At 30.5% G+C, this 15,262-nt stretch overlaps 2 protein-coding genes and 1 long non-coding RNA gene across 5 annotated transcripts; all 3 read right to left on the reverse strand.

Moving 5' to 3' along the window:
• Positions 1-942: 942 nt before the first annotated feature.
• On the reverse strand, positions 943-1,890 carry LOC107914833 (uncharacterized). Its single transcript, XR_001689032.2, has 2 exons — positions 1,666-1,890; positions 943-1,298 (listed from the first exon to the last, which is right to left on the reverse strand). It is a non-coding gene; the product is annotated as an uncharacterized lncRNA (long non-coding RNA).
• Positions 1,891-8,081: 6,191 nt separating this feature from the next.
• On the reverse strand, positions 8,082-8,986 carry LOC121222273 (18.5 kDa class IV heat shock protein). Its single transcript, XM_041102554.1, has one exon. The coding sequence runs from the start codon at positions 8,865-8,867 to the stop codon at positions 8,244-8,246; it is 624 nt and encodes a 207-aa protein (XP_040958488.1). The 5' UTR covers positions 8,868-8,986; the 3' UTR covers positions 8,082-8,243.
• Positions 8,987-10,072: 1,086 nt separating this feature from the next.
• Positions 10,073-14,939, reverse strand: LOC107914393 (uncharacterized). 3 transcript variants are annotated; one of them, XM_016843293.2, is made up of 7 exons: positions 14,730-14,939; positions 13,813-13,927; positions 13,650-13,720; positions 12,534-12,821; positions 12,285-12,327; positions 11,127-11,235; positions 10,073-10,419 (listed from the first exon to the last, which is right to left on the reverse strand). In XM_016843293.2, exons 1-7 carry the CDS (start codon positions 14,751-14,753, stop codon positions 10,359-10,361), a joined length of 711 nt encoding a protein of 236 aa, XP_016698782.1. In that variant the 5' UTR covers positions 14,754-14,939; the 3' UTR covers positions 10,073-10,358. The 3 variants fall into 3 exon arrangements, 2 of the variants coding, with proteins under 2 accessions (XP_016698782.1, XP_040958489.1); XR_005919517.1 differs by having other exon boundaries at positions 10,388-10,419; positions 12,289-12,327; positions 14,730-14,926; XM_041102555.1 differs by lacking the exon at positions 10,073-10,419 and having other exon boundaries at positions 11,122-11,235; positions 12,289-12,327; positions 14,730-14,926.
• Positions 14,940-15,262: the final 323 nt, after the last annotated feature.

A 15,262-nucleotide genomic window follows, 5' to 3' on the forward strand; every position in this document is an offset into this window, starting at 1 on the left:
AAAATGACGTAGTTTTGTCTTTTCTTATTTAAATTTTCAGATAACTTGAATTAGGGATGAGCGTTCGATCGAATCGAGTGAAACCGTTCGAGTTAAATTAGAAAAATTAATAATGTTAAATTAAAATCTTGTACAATATAACTATTTTCATGTTAGAAAATATAAATTTGAAACAATATATATTTGAAAACTTTTTTAAAGCAAAAAAAAGAAGATATTTTAGTATGATAAACTTGAATCACTAATCACTTATTTAGATTCCAAAATTACTATTCTATAAAAAATTTAATTTTTTTTTATATATTTTTAGATTTTTTTAAATTTATAATTTTTAAAAAAATTATAAATTTTAGAATTTTTATAAATATTTTGAATTTTAAAAATTATTTTCAAAATTTGAAAATTACTTTGATTTTTTTTGTAATTTTTGCTATGAGAGAGACCAATTTGCTCATTTTCAAAATTGACAGGGACCAAAATGATATTTATACTAATCTGTTATTCGAATTATTCGAGTTATTCGAATTGTAAAAATTCAACTCGAACTCGAAATCCAAAATTTCTTATTCGAGTTGACTCAAATAATTCGAATAACTCGAATAACTCAATTAAATTAACTCGAAATTTGAAATTCTTTTCAATTTTTTCGAATTGAATTGAATTTTGCTCACTCATACCCGTGTCTCAGGCCATGTGGACTCAAATTTACTTAAACTCAAGTCGTTTCTAATACCATTTCATGCATAAACATTTAGGTCCTTTGTGCACATTTTCAAAGCACCAAAACCCTATCAAAACATATAATTTCCATTTCAAGAATCCTAATTCAACTAACCAATATGCCATTCAAAGGCACCTCAATTGCATTCAATAACACTACCTAAACATGTCAACTTTACCACATTTCAATCATCAAATACTAGTTCCATACTTTTCAAAACATACCACAAACTTGACCATTATCATACCATTCCAAATATACCATATAAAACCCAAATTCTGCCTGGGCCCGCACACACAAATTAAACCAACCAAAAATAATAATCAAAATGACCAGTCCGTTTACATTGGAGCCTGAAAATTAAAATAAACCCATTTCATTAAACCCACTACTCAGCCCAAAACAAATAAGCCCAATACACCCCGGCCCAATAACCAAAATTACAAAACCAGCCTAATTAGGACCCAAAACACTTAGCCCTAGCCTAACCCTAAATCAGCAGGTTGCCTCCGTTCGGCTCTCCACGCGCGCCGCTTCCCCCACGCGAACCAGGCCTCCACGCCAGCTGGCCATCCACCTAAAATAGAAACAAACAAGCAGCAGTGAAAGAAACCGAATAACAGCAAAAAAGCAAGCAATCGGATTACAGCAAAGAAAATAACAGAATAAGAGGATAGATTTTTTTATATTTTTTCATTTTTCATTTCTTTCTTTTTCTGTTATTTCGGCTATATAAAGCCAAATACAGCTCTGTAAAATGGGTTACTGAAATCGAAAATACAAAAACAGAAATCCAAAGCAACGAAATCAGAATGTTTTTTAAGGTGATAGAAAATCTTGTTTTCTTCTTTCGAGTATTTTCTTTCTTTTTTTCTTTAACTTTCCATTTTTTTTACTGAATATAGATAGAAAAGAGAAGCAAAATATAAAAAGGGGGGATTTACCTTCATAAAAATGCCGTCCGAACCTCGTTTATTCCGTTCAAATCGGTTTAAATGAGGGATTTTAGAGTTGAAGCGGCGGAAATGGAGGAGAGATTTAGTTTTTTTTAGGTCTGTTAAGAGTGATAAATGGTTGTTAATTTTTAGGGTTTAATCTGGCTTGTATATAATGCATGAAACGGCACCGTTTCGGGCCTGTTTCAGTGGCTCCAAAACGGTGCCGTATTGGTTATAACCTGTGACTCGACCCGTCTGCCTAAAGGATCCGAGTGTTTCTGCGGTAAATGGGAAATTTTCGTACGAGGTCCTTCAACATTTCAAGCGCGTTTCGATCCGGTCCTTTTTTTGTATTTTATTTCCTTTTAAATTTTATCTCCCGTTTTATTTCTGTTTCAATTAAGTCCGCATCAAAGCGCCGCGTTTTGGGGGTGGGGAAAATTTCCCATTTAGTCCCCCATGTCATGCGCACGTTGCGTTTTGATCCCTGGATAGTTTTTTAATTTCGATTTCTTTCCTTTAAACTCTGTTTTGACTTCAATTTAATCCTTATTAATTCAATGTACTTAATTTTTATTTTTATTTTTTAAAATTCATTTAAATATTTATTACTCCATTTTTTATTTAATTTCAAATCTAATATTATTTTGGTGTTTAAACTTAATATTATTTTAGTTTTATTATTAATATTGTTTAATTTATTGTATATTATTATCTTAGATTTATCATGCATTATTATTTGTAATTTATCAATATTATTATTTTAAATTCATCATTAACATTATTTAAATTTATCATGTATATTTATTTTAAATTTATCATTAATATTTTTAAATTTATCATATATTATTATTTTGAATTTATCACGTATTATTATTATTAGAATAATCATCCAATTTTTAAATTTATTATGTATTATTATTTCAAATTTATTATATATTGTTTATTGTAAATTACTCTATTCATTTCAAATCGTGGATATTATTTGTATTAAATTATATATTCATAATTCATATATATTATTTGTTTTAATTCATGCGTTGTTTTAAATTTCATCTACATATATTATTTATTTTGGATTATACACATTATTTTTTTAAATTACTTTGTTATTATTTTTCTATATAATATACCTTCTAATTCTTCTTTACACATCTTTTATTTAAATATTCTGTATATTATGTTTACACATTATATGTGTTAAAATGTTTACATGTAATTTTAAATGATTTTTTTAATTCGTTTCATGTGTTCATTTTATTTTGAATTGATTTGTATACTAGTTTTTTTAGCTTATTACTTGCTTCACTTTGTTTTATTTTATGTACTATTTATTTGGTATTGAGTTTTGTTTCATGTATTATTTTGAGTTTAAAAATTATTATGTGCATTTGAGTTCGTATATTCATATTTGTATGGTAGTCTACCCATGTATATTGTTTTATGTTCATACATTTGCTTTTTAGTTCCAAACATTACATCGTAGTTAAAATTCCCGATTTATTTACCAAAAATTGATCATTTCATTTCTTTTCATTTCGAATAAATCAAATTTACATCATTGTTAATATTGCATTAAACTTTTGCTTTAATCCAAATTCGTAAAAAAGGAGAAAATGAAGTTTGCAATATGTCATCTTTGGAATGATGAGGAATCGTGCCCTAACTTACGGGGTTTTGATTTTCTCGTCGAACTAAAACAGCTAAGCATTTTTTTGGTTTCAAAATACATAAAATTTCGATAAAAATTTTAAAGGTTAGCTTATTCTCGAAAATTCAAATGTTGCATCCTAACTTATAGGGTATGACATTTCATTGCCTCGGGACGAGAGGGTTTTTTTTTTTTATGTTCATTCAAAGTTATTCAAGTGTTGTTTTAAAAAGTATAATATAAATAAAAGGGGATTGTTTTAAATCCTTTCGGGTTTTCAACTTTCGACTTTAAGACATTAACTAATCAATTAGGTACCAATTTTGGGCGTTATGAGGGTGCTAATCCTTCCTCGTGCGTAACTGACTCCCGAACCCCTTTTTTTTTATTCGTAGACCAAAATCGTTTTCAAGGTGATCCGATCACACCTCGATAAAAGATCGGTGGTGACTCCAATCTTTTTTTCAAATAAGTCGACAACTAATTTTTCTTTTTCCAAAAAATGGTTTCGACATACTATAGGAGTAATTCAAGATATACATCACAAGATAACCAAATTGACACAATCTAACATGGCACCAAATGGTACAAACCAAGTTAACTTCCACAACTTATACATTTTAAACACCAATAAAACATCCAACAAAATGCCATTACAATTCAACCTATACATGCCATTATAAAATTGGCCAAAACATTCAAAAACTACCGGTATTTATGCTAGATAGTGTGAGATCTTCGACGAGCTTTCAATGAACTTCCAGTAATCTATAAAACATAGGAAAGAAACTATGTAAGCAATTAATGCTTAGTAAGTTCGTATAGTTCAAAACATAACTTACCATTTTAATTTGCATAACATAAAGCATAAGTACATTAAAGTTCAAACCATAAGCTTGATATTAACCTATACATCACTATCAGTACAGAAGTTAGCACATTTGTACATAACTTATTTGAACTAACCATATGATAAGTCATTTTCCATATGAAATACATCATTTGATTCATACATTCTTTCCATAAGCTTATGCATAATTCCATTTGAAAACTTACCATTTCAATCCCTTTTCTTGCCTGTTGAACCATCTAGAATTTCATCGGATACTCGGGAAAGCTCACACGAAGTGTGCCTTAACATATAACCATAACATTTCCTTTACATCATTGCTTACACGAGCTGTGAAAAAGTGTCTGCTCACACGAGCTGTGGGTCGGAATGTGAGCTACACGATGCTGCTCACACGAGTTGTGGAGTATCTGCAACAGATGCAGGACCTCAGCCATCAGTAGGACATTCAAGACCAGCACCTGAAACATGAAATCTTTAATGACATGTCATTTGTATCCTACGAATTCCTAAGGTTCAACCGGGACTCGATATCGGTCAATTCATCATAGTATTGATAGGTTTATACATTGATCATTTGCATTATAAATAACATAATAATATTCAATTTAAATACATAAACATGATAGTCGTTCATACGAACTTACCTCGACAACTAAGGCGTAGAAATTAAATCGAGCTAATCCGAAGCTTTGGTTTTGCCTCAATCTAGGTCCGTACGTGATTTATCTTGATCTAAATAGATAATTATATTCAATTAAGTACTGTAATTAACCTCAAACATTCAATTCAATCCACATTTCATATTTATGCAAAATTACTATTTTGCCCCAAACATTTTAACTATTCACAATTTAGTCATTAAGCTCACAAATTGAAGTCTAATCATTTTAATCCCTCTTATAAGATAACCAAAATCTTTAGGGACTTAATCCAACCCAAATAAATCATCATTTCATAAATTTATCATGAATTTTTACTAATTTTACAAACAAATCCCTAAATGCAAATTTAATCAAAAATCACTTTACAAAACTTGTTTGTTTCTCAACAAAGCCTCATAATCTATCATTTAACATCAAAAACTATTCAAGAACATTCATGGCATAACCCTCAATCTTTAACAGTTTTACAAATTGACTCCTGGACTAGCTAGATTAAGTTAAAATGATCTTAAAAACATAGAAATAATTAAAAATAGGGTTCAAAATCATACCATGCAAACAAGGAAGCTTGACCAAATGCCCTAGCTAGCTTCAATGGCGTAATTTCGGTGGTGTTTAGAAATGAAGAAGATGAAATTTAACTTTTTTTTATTTAATTTATGTTTAATTGATTATTTACCATTTTAACCTTTAAAAACTATCATAATTACATTAATACCTTGCAATGCACATCCACTATCCCATATAAATGGTCTATTTACCATTCAAGTCTTTTAGTTTAAGGTTTCATATCCATTTGACCCTTTTAACTAATAGAACTCAACTTTTACCCTTTTTATGGTTTAGTCCTTTTCATTTAATTAACTACTTAAACATCAAAATTTCTTAACGAAATTTTAATACGACCTACATATATTCCTATAGACATTAAAATAATAAAAAATAATTTACTCGTCGGAACCGTGGTCCCGAAATCACTGTTCTGATATAAATTAAAATGGGTTGTTACAACCCTAGCATGCCATGACTTAACGGATGTTAGGGGCTTACATGAAAATTGATTTTTCAAGAGCCTAATTGATTGCTTATATTTGATTAAGGGTTCAATTGGGTGTTATTTTCTATTGAGAGCTCAATTGATTATTGAATTGTTTTACAGGGCTTTTTGATATATTAAGCTGTGGGAACATAATAATTTAAATATTGAGTAATTTAATATAAAGTTTAATTTTTTATTATGTATTCATTTAATAAAAGTATTTTAATAGAATAAGAATTCTTATCAATAAGTATGATCTATCTTCTTAAGATGTAAATCTATTTAACCAAATATTTTAGTAAAAGTAAAATATTTATTTAGAAATGTGATAAATCTTATAAATAATAAAAAATATTTAAAACGACAAATTCAGTAATATAAGAACAACAAAGGTTATATTAGTTAGTTCAAAATTTTTTCTAAACTTGTACTTTTATATATATACAGGTAGATTATATATTAAATATATTATTTAACATAAATATAAATTTAATAATTACATAAAGTAAAGATATGTTATTAATCTTGTTATTATATAATAATGATTAAATTATTTTATTATATAAAAATATTTTAAATATATATTTTATTAGTATAAATATAATTTTAATTCTTACTAAATTGTAAAATAATGTTTTAATTTTTCAATAAAATATGGTTTTAACCCTTATTATTATTACTTAACAAAAAGTATTTTTATTTTATTATTTAATGTAAAAATATGTTTAATTATTTATTATATGATAAAACTAAACTTGTAAACACATATCTATTTAATCGTATAATCATAAATTTCCAATTGAATTGCATAAAGCTTACATAATGTAAACCTTAAACTCGTATACACATTTTTCATACACATTTTTAATTGAGTTTTGATCATAAATGAATATATGATAAGTCATACCATCATTATAATTCTAATGATTATTTATGAATTTGTTATCTAAATCCAAAAATGTTCCATAAAAATAATTTTATAATTAAAATATGATAAAAAAAATACAACTTTTTAAAAAGCGAACTTTGTTGGCTGCTAGGGATTCAACTCCTTGAAATATTGAATGAAGATTGTGAAGGTAACCTCACCACTTAACAATGGTAGATCCACTGTCAATTATTTTTATTTAAATTTGAGGTAAGAGAAAATCAGCATAGTTGATTATTCAAAGCTATTTAAGTATAGTATTTTAAAAATTATGTTAACACGTTTCAAGTTTATCACGTCAGATTTATAAATGAATGCTTCTGAAATTTTGGATCACGTGGATACTGCAATACTAAAGATTGCATAGTCTCCTTCACTTAAATGCACAGGTCATGATTCCAAATCTTTTATTTTCTTTCTCAACTTGTTTCCTTTTTTGAAAAGTTTGCATTCATTATTTATTTGAAGTTATTGTAAGAATTTCGAGAATTAATTTCTTTTTTTATCTTATATTATAGTATCTAATTTTATCACCACTATTTTATAACTTTTGTCAATTTTTCTTAAATATTTTCTTTCCAAATTAAAAAATCCGGAGACTATAATAATATATTAAACAATAACCTTTTACAAAAAGAAAAAAAATAATAGATCAAATATTTATAGAGAGATCATTTACATAAAGAGCCGAGAAAAAAGATAATTTATATTTTTTATTTTGTGCTTTTAATTTCGACATCAAGCTTCTTTCTTTTTCTCTCAAAAATGTTGAGACATTATTCGAAAAATATAATTTTTTAACAAGACATACAAATCAAAATACAAAACGATATGTATGGATATAAGCCAAATCAACTGATTTTCTGAAATTTGCTTTAAAATCTATTTTCAACCTTTAATTATTATTAAAGTTATATAATTAAAAACTAAAAAATATTTTGATAATATAAACTATAACCTACACACGATAATTTATATATAAATTTCAAAAATAGGGTCAGTCCCTTTGGAATTGTTCATCCTTTTACCAGTTCCAACAATTTACCATTTCTAGTTTCGATTTCTGTATCTTAAAAAAGAAATTCCGAAATTGTTTCAACTTGTTCATGTCCATTAACAAACCATAGATTCTTTCCCCTGAATGATGGAAGTTACTCTTCCACCTCAACATCCTCCACTCATCTAATCTTTAATTTTATCCAAATATCTTCAGACAGGCGGTGATGAATTGAGGTATCGTATCGGCTTGAATTCTGTTCCTAAGTTCTTAAACCAAAGTTGAAGCAAAGTACACAACACAAAAGTGCTTTTATTACTACTAAAAATACTGTTCTAGTACAAGAACCGACTTACTCTTTGACATTAAACACATTTTTTCAAGCTTCAAAACACAACAAACACCATAGAGTAGAGCATCACTTGACATTTTGCATAAAAAAAAGAAAGTGAAATTACTCTGTGATTTCAACGACCCTAACATTTGGCCTCTCCGGAGCTTGAGTTTGCTTCCCAATAGTGACGATGAGCATCCCATTCTCCATAAAACCTTCAATCTCATCAGTCCTTGCATTGTCGGGCAACTTGAACCTGCTCATGAAGTTACCATTTTCAGTGCTTATCTGAAGCATCCTGTCATCATCGATGAAAACCAGAACTTCATCTCTGGTGACCCCTGGAAGGTAGGCTTTGTAGACATGGGCCCTTGGGGTTTCTACACAGTTGAGTTGGGTCCCCAAGGAGGGGAAAATTTCGGAGGAGAAACCAGGGAAATGGGTGGACAGAAATGAAGGGAAAGGGAAAGGGAAAGAATGGGAGAATGGGTTCAAAACATCCAAGTTGTTGAATGGATCCCATAATTCAAGAGAGAAAGGATCAGTGGGTGTGCCTTGTTGGCCATTGATCGGGACAATTGACATGGTTTCTTTCTGGTGGGTTTGGAGTGAAGGAGGGTGTTGAAAGCTCTTGATTTTGGAAACAGAGGAAACAGAGGAAAGAGTAAAGTTTCGTTTAATGCGCTCCAAGCTCAACGAGGAAATGAACAAAAAGGAAATCTCCACCAGGGGCATAATTGACATTTCGCCTTTTCCGGCACTTTCTAGAATGATATGTTGGTATGAGAGTTTGAGGCTTCAACTGAGGTTTAGCCCACTCTAGAGCACTGTATTCTAGGCTTTTCCATTATTATTACTTTTTAACTATGAAGATTCCATTACAGGTCGAAAGGTTAAAAAAATTCAGAACACATAAAAAGTATAAGGGGCTTTTAGCGCAAGCCCAGTACCCAAGTTGGAGTGGGAGTCTGGTTGGAGAAAGCTGTGTGTAACGCCTGATCAAATATTAGACCATATGAAAACAACACTTGATCTTAAAAAAACTGCTACAACAACAAAACAAAAAAAATAAGAATAACACTACTAAATTTCAAACAAGCCAAAAACAAACTCGTCATTGGACTTCAACCACCAAAAACACTATGAACTGGTGCGTTATTTCTCATAATCTTCCCGAATCAAGTGTACAGTGTCAAGCTCGAGAAAAACGAGCCTCTACTAGCGAGCGGTCAAGCCTGGGAAATAAGAGGCTCGGCACAAGCCCCACAGTGGGGGAGTCCATGAAAAATGCAGGTTTACGTACATGAAATAGTTATAATTTCACTTAAAAATTTAGATCATATGTTATTATGAAGAATTAATTTAATAAAGAATGTAGCTCATAACAATAAATGAAAAGTTATTATATAGAGTTAAAATAAAACTTAAAAAATCAGTTTTTCTAAAAGTTTGGCTGATATAGCAAAATGCTGTTATAGAGGAGACATGCTGTATTTAGCACCTGAGTTTAGTTTTAGTATTTAAGTTGATACCTAAATTTAGCTTTAATGTTCACTTTGGTACCTAAGTTTTTCTATTTTGATACTTGAGATTTTTTTTGTCCTAATTAGGCACCTAAGTTTGATTTCAATATGTTCAAATTGATACTTATATTTTTTTTACTATAGCACGTGTTGAAAATTTATTGGGCCACATTATGTCATATAGTTTAAATACCAAATTCAATATTGAAACCAAATTCAAGTACCAAATTGAGATAGAAAAACTTCAAATACCAAATTAAATACTGAAATCAAACTCAAGCACTGAATGATATATTAACCCAATAAAAAAATTAAAAATTATATTGCATTTGTTTATCTTTAAAGCATTTATTTCCATTAACCAGGAAAATAATATTGACATTTACAGTGATAAAGAGATGATGAATTACTGAATCACTGGTCATATTACAGTGGAAAATCAATAATATTGACATTTAGAAAGCTAAACTTTAAAGCAGCAGTTCTCAAAACACGAAATCTCAAGAAACTAGAAGAAAAGATGCTCAACAAAATAAAGAAGGTACAAGACATGATTGATCCTATGTTACTCCGACTTCTCACTTTATCTTTTAAGTACTCGTATTATATCCAGACATGAGTACAGGATATGATCATGAAATCTAGAAAAAAAAATTCAACACACTTGTATACCGCACTCACATTTGAACCTGACTGACGTCGATTGAACACATCAATAGTTAGACGTAACTCTCAGCGTCAGATAAATCAATATCAATGTCCCCAAACATGACCTGAGCCAAAGAAGGAAACAATAAGCCATTGATCGGAAGGGCTCTTCTGATTACTGTTAGTACTAGGAAACCTTATGGTAGGTTTCAAATACTATGTGCTGCATTACTGCCAAAATTCTGACAACAATGGAGCAAACATACTTCAATGCAAAAATATTAGACTCCGTCAGGTTAAGGGTAGAGGTGTAACCACAAGTCCAGTGGAGTTCCAACTGTAAGAAGCTCGATCAACTCAGACTTAGACACATGAAATTCGGTTTGAGCTTGATTGAGTTTTACACTTAAAGCTCAAGCTCGATTCCAAATAAATATTGAATTGCTTGAACATGATAGATTAGGCTCAATTAAGTTCATTTACCTAGTAAAATAAGCTCAATTTTCATGCTCAACTTCAAACTCAATTGTTTATACCCAAGTTCAAGTTGATCTCCCTAACATCTTAAACCTACTTATTCTAAGCAAAATATTTCCTCCATAGATGTCAACTAGTTCTTAAATGTTTTCATTTTGGATATCTACTGGTTATACATAATCCTTATTAATGTATTTCTCTCACTCCTCAATCACGTTAGAACCATGGGATTTGATTACCAATGAGGTTATTTTAAAGATGCTAACAGTGATTAAAATCTTACTAAATGGAAGTAATAATAAAAATGTGAATTTCAAAAGTAAACTGTGTATTTGCTAGGAATTCAAGACCTTACAGGATTGAGAAAAGGAAGACTATTTTCCTTGAATCAAATGATTGAGCTCGTTTATATCTTTTCCATCTATTCATTGGTGCTTCTTGAACCCTCTCAGTCAATGATTTTTCTGTTCAAATCAACCCCAGTTTTTGAGTTCCAAATATGTTCCACATGGCATGATTAGGTGGTACCAATGGATGAAGAATCAAACATGCAATATGCATAACCAAAAGACCTAGATGGTTCTACATGTGAAACGCAAAAGACAGCAGAAAAAAGGTAGCACACAATTCCAAAAAAATTCATAGAGCTAAACAAAAGTCTAGCGATCAGGAGAAATGTTAAATAGAGTTCAATCTTATATTTCTTCAAAACCCTTTGAAGTAATTCTTAAACAAATAGAGTTGTCAAGTATCAACCTCAGGCCTACTTATTGGCATTTGGTTCATTTGTTCTCAGTTATCAGTTCACTGGAATTATACATGTCAAATGAAGCTCTTTTGTCAACTTCAATCTTCTTAGGGGTGAATGTCTAGGCCTGCGGCAGGCGCTAATAGAAAACAATAGAAACAGTGAACTAAGGGAAGCTCTGTTGTTTGCTAGTTATATAAATCACATTGGAAGTGAAAGTTTAGATGTCGAACCAATACATTAATGCCTAGTTTGGTTATTAGTGTAATAACATAAGGAAAAAGCTTATTTATTACATATGTATTACAATAGTTAGACATAAAATAAAGAATAGTTGATACAAATTTAAACTTGTAATTAGAAAGATGAATAATAACTCTTGTAAAAAATAATACCTCTTCAAAGTAAGCGAAAAATTTTCCTTCTCTTTGCTAAAAGCAAGTCAAGTGAATGGCTAAATATTGCCAATTGCATAGTTTATAGCCAACCCATATGCTAAAAATAAGTCAAGTGAGTGGCTAAATGATACGCAAGAAACATTGGAAACCAGGATTGCATTTTAACAGCTTGGTTACCGACATAATATCCTATCCTTTGGAATGTTTTCTTGTTTAGGCGAAACTATCAATCATTTCTTATGCAATATAAAGCAAGCACAGCCATATCAATTATGGGCAAGATAGAGAAGTTATTGTTCGAAATAGGTAATAGAATATGCTTACAGACCTGCAAATTAAAACATTAACAGTTAATGTTAATTCTCACCTACATTTAAGCTTGACTGTCTCTGCAAAACCTTCTGCAAATTCTGTAATTCATTGAGATCTAGATCACGGTGAAAGAAGAAAAGAAGTACCAAGACTCAAGGAAAACCATCAATGCTTTGATGACTAAGTAATTAAATTTTGCATATCCCACACTATATGTAGGATCTGCATTTTACTGAATATGCCATCTTAAAAGGAGAAATTTGCTGGACGATTCACGCTATAAAGATAGGAATATCGAACTTACTGTCAGTACACCTTCAGTTTTAGAATTTCCAACAATCTCATCACTGGATGTAAGTATGTCAGGAAGCTCTTTCTCAATGTTTGTATCCAGAATGCACGATGAATAAGCATCTTCACCATCCACTTTCAAATCGATGCAGTTGCGGCAACTCAATTTTGCATCCAAACGCATCTGGTTTTTAGATGGGAAAGGAACTTCCAAGAGGCTCAAAAAAGTTAACTGTGGTGTACATTTTGGACTCGTGTTTCCTTCCTCTGGCAACACAGAAATGCTATAGACATCCTGGCCCTGCACAAAGGAACTGAAAACTAATAGCAGCACAGAGAAAATAAAAAAGCAAGTCAATCAATTTCCGAATTCTCATTTTAAGATAAGTTATTTGTATGAAAGAATTTAAACAGAGATTATTAGTATCCAAACTATTGTTTAGAAAATATATAATTTAGAAAATAACAAACATAGAACTCGAAAAGAGGAATTCAAACTGCAGTATCAATTCTCATGGAGAATGACTAAATTTGAAGTATTCAATATAAGTTCTGACATTAGGTCATCTCAAAAGACGGGCGGCTGTATAAACTTTATCTAAGTTCCTTTTTGAAGTTCTCCAAGAAATGAACCAATCTGATAGAACAAAAAGAGAGGAGGAAAAGGAGCGATTTCAAGAGATCAGGCTGATTCCAGGGAGATCAGGAAAAGCTCAAAGCTAAGGTGCAGGTCATGAAAAGAGTGGTATGCTTAACTTTTAAAGGAGAAACTGATTCTCAAGCTGTAGCAAATTTACTAAACAAACCCTTTTATGTTAATGATCAAATGGTTACTAGACAACTAAAAACAGGTTTTAAACCTTTATATACAGATAAAAACATGTAAATGACATTATTTCAGGTTTATGACCATCACTTCAGAGTAAATCTATTAAATTACAGCCTGAATTTCCATCAACAACGATGCATGATGTGCACAAAGAAAGAAATGACCGGCTAAGTGCCTCTCAGAGTATTCAATAGAGCAAGTCAATTTTTAGAAATCCCCCCCTTTAGGCCAAGTCATTTGGTTTTGATTGGTTTTATAGGGGAGAAGAAAAAGGCAGCAGCAGATTATGAATGAACTTACATGTGAAGTGTTTAAGCTGCATTTTTCTCTTACTGGAAATGAAGTCTCCTCTATTAGAATAGGCAAGACATCTGAAATTTCAATAAAAGGAATTCATTAAACATGCTCATTATCAAAACTGAGGCCAGGTAAACAATACCATATCTAACACAGAAATCTTTACCGAGAGAACAATGATGGTTGGTCTCATCAAAGCTTGGCTTAATCAACTCAAAACATGCAATGTTGACTGGTACATTGGTGCTTCCACCCCCCCTCCCCGATAAGAATGGTTTCTCCTGGAAGTAACCGTGTCTTAAAATAAAGCATTTGCAAAGCAAACTTCGACAAAAAAAGGCTATAAAGATGACATAACAAATAAGAAAAGCTCTCTTTTAATTTCATTTGAATGTGAGACTGATATGATTTTGAATTCCATTCTAAGTCAAGTCTATAAAGATGGCACTTTACCATTAGAATTTAAAAGGGAAATCAATATACAATTTGCTTATTTGTAGAGATAAAGAATTTCTATTGAAAATTGAGCACTGATTTTCAAAATCAATTCAAGAAAAGAAATCAAAATAATTAGAATCATAACTAGGAATTAGGCAATGCAAGATAATCTAGGTTACCAGAGCCATAGTATAAATAAATAAAAATCCCATTCGACAAGAAACTAACGAAAATGCTTATACATAAAAAAAATGAAAAGAATGCAAGAATTGAAGGTAATCTATCTTCCTTTTACTACATTTCCGCTGCAACTAAACAAGAGTTTGTGTTTTGTGAATGGAAAAAAGCAATGAAAGATGCACTAGATCATAACGGTCATGAAATTTCTGCTATTGATATGCAGTTATAAGGAAATTTGAAAGAAACCGGAGAAAATGCAACAGATTTGAAGTGTAAAATTCCTCCATTATTTTTCCTACAAATCAAGCAAAGACTCTCCTTTTCAAAAAGAATTAAAGAAGCTTAATCCAAAATTAGAAACTTAATGTCCAAAAACAGCTCCAATTCCATAACAGAAACAGAAAAAACTCTAAGAGCTACACATTCCAAATTTTTTTTTAAAAAAACGAGAAAAAGAAAACTCACCTCCTCGATCGATTTAGCGGCCATTGCAGGAAAAAGAAAAAGAGCAGCAGAGAATTATTTCAGACAGAAAATCTCTGAAAGTTTCAAAGGTGCATTTTCTATTAACATTAAGAATTCTCCATAGCTGAGAAGGCAAGCCTATTTCCCAGAAAAAGGCTCGTGATTACTACAAATCTGCACCATATTACAATATTATATTAACATTATCTATGATAAAAATAATCTAATATATCTAATATAATTATATAACGGTTAAATTCACCAACGGTCACTCAACTTTGATCTAGTTGATAAAACAGTCATTTTGATTTTAATTCAATCAATTAACTTTTAAAAAATAACAAATCAGTTACTAACGTTATCAAAAAGTGACAAATCAGTTATCCATTAATATTTTCTGTTATAGGCTTGACGGGACAGGTGACGTGGTCAGTAAACTTGTCACGGTCACGTTGGACGAGGTAAAGTTTCAATTCAGTCACTCAACTTTCAAAAAATAATAAATCCATCACTAACGTTATTGAAAAGTGACA

This window comes from Gossypium hirsutum, chromosome D10 (assembly GCF_007990345.1).
Source record: "Gossypium hirsutum isolate 1008001.06 chromosome D10, Gossypium_hirsutum_v2.1, whole genome shotgun sequence".
In the NCBI taxonomy this organism is placed as follows: Eukaryota; Viridiplantae; Streptophyta; class Magnoliopsida; order Malvales; family Malvaceae; genus Gossypium; species Gossypium hirsutum.

What these genes read in the sequence shown, in the direction of transcription:
- LOC121222273 (XM_041102554.1), bottom strand. Translation starts at nt 8,867, where the DNA reads ATGTCAATTATGCCCCTGGTGGAGATTTCCTTTTTGTTCATTTCCTCG.
- LOC107914393 (XM_016843293.2), bottom strand. Translation starts at nt 14,753, where the DNA reads ATGGCCGCTAAATCGATCGAGGAG. An exon ending in CAACCATCATTGTTCTCTCG is followed by an intron (nt 13,721 to 13,812) that starts GTAAAGATTTCT and finishes TTGAAATTTCAG; the next exon opens with ATGTCTTGCCTATTCTAATA. An exon ending in GTCTTCCTTTTCTCAATCCT is followed by an intron (nt 10,420 to 11,126) that starts GTAAGGTCTTGA and finishes TCTTTGGCTCAG; the next exon opens with GTCATGTTTGGGGACATTGA.